Source organism: Nematolebias whitei, chromosome 11, assembly GCF_014905685.2.
Source record: "Nematolebias whitei isolate Nwh7 chromosome 11, NemWhi1, whole genome shotgun sequence".
In the NCBI taxonomy this organism is placed as follows: Eukaryota; Metazoa; Chordata; class Actinopteri; order Cyprinodontiformes; family Rivulidae; genus Nematolebias; species Nematolebias whitei.
Window position 1 is genome coordinate 46,663,523 of NC_056508.1, and position 3,626 is coordinate 46,667,148.

Genomic DNA, 3,626 nt, shown 5'->3' on the forward strand with positions numbered 1-3,626 from the left:
GTTTCTGATGTTGAAATCAACAAATTCAAAGTTTCTGATGGTGAAATCAACAGATTCAAAGTTTCTGATGATGAAATCAACAGATTCAATGTTTCTGATGGTGAAATCAACAGATTCAATGTTTCTGATGGTGAAATCAACAGATTCAATGTTTTTGATGGTGAAATCAATCAATCAATCAAAGTTTCAGAACGTTCAGAGAAGAACTGATGAAACGAGTTGTTTCCTCTTAATGAGAAATATGTCTCATAAAACACCACCCATCTTCTCCTCCTCCCCATCCTTCATCTTTTCCTCCTCCTCCTCCTCCTCATCCTCCTTTTAAGCTTGTCCTGATCACCTTGTTTAACACTGTTGTGTTAACTTATTGTGTAAATAAAGTTTTGTTAAAATCTAAACATCTTCCTCTTCTTGCTCTTCTTCTTCTCCTTCACAAACTAAAGCCAAAGGATTATGTTCTGATGCATTCAGGAACCCTGGGAAAGCTGGCAACTTCAACAATCTGGATTCCTGCAGCTCTGCCATGTAAATCAAAGCTGCGCACAGATTTTAAAAAGTGGGAATGCACTTTAAAGATGCTTCAGCTCCAACTGCTTCAGGTGTCCACTTTGAGGATGACTCTCAGCTACTACCACAACAACCTAACCCTCAGATCTGTAAACCTGACAGTTACACACACAAACCACTTTAGCTACTTTCAGGGAAAAAACTGTCCAGCGGCTCATGATATTTTGCTAACAGACAACAAATGAGCACATATGGTCAGAAACTATTATATATTGACAAAATATAACAAAATAAAACTGCTTAAAATAAATACAGCAAACTAAATACTGTAATATTAGAGAGACAAACAAATACTCAGTGCTTGAATAAAAAAGTAAAACATATTTTCAGTTGGTGCATTTTTATTATGTCGAGCTTAACATTAACAAAACTATATAAAAGCTATAAAAAACATCAAAATAAAAACAAAAACAATACCACCTGCCTCCAAGCTGTACTAAAGGCAAAATAAGTAAAAGAGAAAACATTAAATATAAAAATGATCATACATTTTCTATTTCCTCATTTTCATTAATAACCTCAAATCAAACGGGTTCAATGTACTCAGCTCTACATTCAACAAGTAATTAAACAAATGTGATAAAATATAACAAAAATGTAAAAAAAACCTAATTGCTTTTAATAAAATGTGTGTTAATAATAATTTTCATATGACAATTATTGGTTTCTTCTGGTCGATAAAAATATAAAATGTGGCAAAATCAAAAACCAAAGAAAGCAGGAAATCAAAGAAACTTGAATAAATCATTGTTTAAAAAGGACAAACTGGCTTGATTTTTATATTTTATGTTTTTATTTAACTTGAATATAAAATTCATAACAAAATACAACCAAATTAAAAAAAGAGAATCTCCCGACTCATAGATGCAAGACAAAATGAAGATAAGCAAATAAAATACTCAAAAGCTTCAGATTCATCATTAAACGTTAGTCTAAAATCAGACAATTTTAGTAAACTACAGCATTAAAAATATACTAAATAAAACACATATACAAAAAAGTAAGTATAATGGAATATACATTTAAAATAAAATATTAAAACAACCGGTAAATAGTTGGCAATGCTGTACATACTGTAAACTAAAAGTTAAAAAATCCTGCTGCTTCTGAACGCAGCATTAATTCGTCTCCCTGGTTGTGTGTGCGCATGCGCGTTGTATGTGTGCGGTGGTGGGGGGTGACGGCTCGTTCCTGGAAGAGCCGGCCTGCAGAGTCACTCACATTCCTGGCTGACGGAGCCAGACAAACACTGCGGGGGGAGGGGCGTCAGAGAGAGGCAGCGCGAGGCGGAGAGAGGGAGGAGGGAGCGCGCGCCAGCGGCCGCCTCAGTCCCAGCGAGCCGCGGAGAGAGACGGACCGGACCGCCGCGTACCTGAAACCAGGACTTTTTACTGGACCCAGCGCCGTGTTTTGCTCTGGTTTTCGTGTCGCTCGGAACTTTTTGCCGCTCTGGAGTTCGGGCAGACCCGGCTCGGTTCGGAAATGGACAGTCCTGCCGGTCGGCGTCCGAAGTGATCAAAGAACTAAAGAATCGGAAGAGCGACGGAACTCCGGTCCGGGACTGTTAAATTTTGAATTAAATGGATGTTTGATGACGCGTTTCGCACTTTTTGTCACTCCTGGGACGCCGTGGATTCTCCGCGCTGAGATTCGCTCAGTGAGACGCAGGATTTCCAAAGTTGGACCGGAACCATGGAGGCTATAAGTCGCTTCCAGCCTCACCCGGGACTGCAGCAGACCCTCAAGCAGTTCCACATCAGCTCCATGAGCTCCCTGGGCGGGCCGGCGGCCTTCTCCGCGCGCTGGCAGCACGAGCTCCTCTTCAAGAAGGACGGTAAGGAGCTGGAGCCCGTCCTGCAGCACCTGCCGCCGCCCGTCATGCCCGGCCCGCTCTTCATCCCGTCCGACCGCTCCACGGAGAGGTGCGAGACGGTCCTGGAGGGGGAGACCATCTCCTGCTTCGTGGTCGGCGGGGAGAAGCGGCTGTGCCTCCCGCAGATCCTGAACTCGGTGCTGCGGGACTTCAGCCTGCAGCAGATCAACTCTGTGTGCGACGAGCTGCACGTGTACTGCTCGCGCTGCACGGCGGACCAGCTGGAGATCCTCAAAGTCATGGGGATCCTGCCCTTCTCCGCGCCGTCCTGCGGCCTCATCACCAAGACGGACTCGGAGCGGCTCTGCAACGCCCTGATCCACGGCGGCGCCTTCCCGCCCCGCTGCAAGAAGGACCCGAACCCCGGGTCCCTGGACCTGCAGCGGACCGAGCGCAGCTTCAGGGTCTACCACGAGTGCTTCGGCAAGTGCAAGGGCTTGTTCGTGCCCGAGCTGTACACGAGCCCGAGCGCCGCGTGCATCCAGTGCGCGGACTGCAGACTCATGTACCCCACGCACAAGTTCGTGGTGCACGGCCACAAGGCGCAGGAGAACCGGACTTGCCACTGGGGGTTCGACTCGGCCAACTGGAGGGCGTACATCCTCCTGGGTCAGGATTACACGGGCGAGGAGGAGCGGTTCCGCCTGGAGCAGCTCCTGGACCAGCTCAAGGAGAAGTTCGACTTCTCCAACAAGTACAAGAGGAAAGCTTCGTCCAGGGTGAGTGGGTCCGCTCCGGACCTCCAGAACCTCTGCCGCTTTGGCTTTTTGTGCTCCGTGCTCGTCTCTCCGCGTGCGTCAGCGCGCAGGATGCATGTCGCCCGCGAGGTGTCAGCGCTCAGAGTGCGCGCTGGAGATGACTCTCCACTACTACCACCCCGAGTCTCCGGCCAGCGGCCCTACAATGACCTGATGCGCAGCCGCAGTTGTGTCTGGAAGGGCCACTTGGCTGTGGCGGCCATCTTGAATCAGCCTGACTCCTAAAGCTGTTTCCGGAACATCTGGCCAGTGGTGCTTTACATGTTTTGCTAACAAACAGACCAGCGTTGTCTCCTGCACGTGGATATCGGAGCCTAAACAAGCTAGATCCTGATTTTCTAGTCTTCGCTTTTAGCTACTGTTTTCACAATTTTGGCTTTTAGCTCTAATTTTAGCTATGTTTTGGTCTTGGTTTTAGCTACTGTTTG

The 3,626-nt window shown here is 46.9% G+C and overlaps 1 protein-coding gene across 1 annotated transcript in view; it reads left to right on the forward strand.

The window, feature by feature from the left end:
- The first annotated feature begins 2,259 nt into the window (after positions 1–2,259).
- LOC119417779 (ski oncogene) overlaps positions 2,260–3,626 on the forward strand; it is a 61,332-nt gene continuing 59,965 nt past the window's right edge. The window contains exon 1 of the mRNA XM_037685062.1: positions 2,260–3,159. Within this exon, the coding sequence (XP_037540990.1) occupies positions 2,260–3,159 (900 nt within the window). The remainder of the gene's footprint in view (positions 3,160–3,626) is intronic.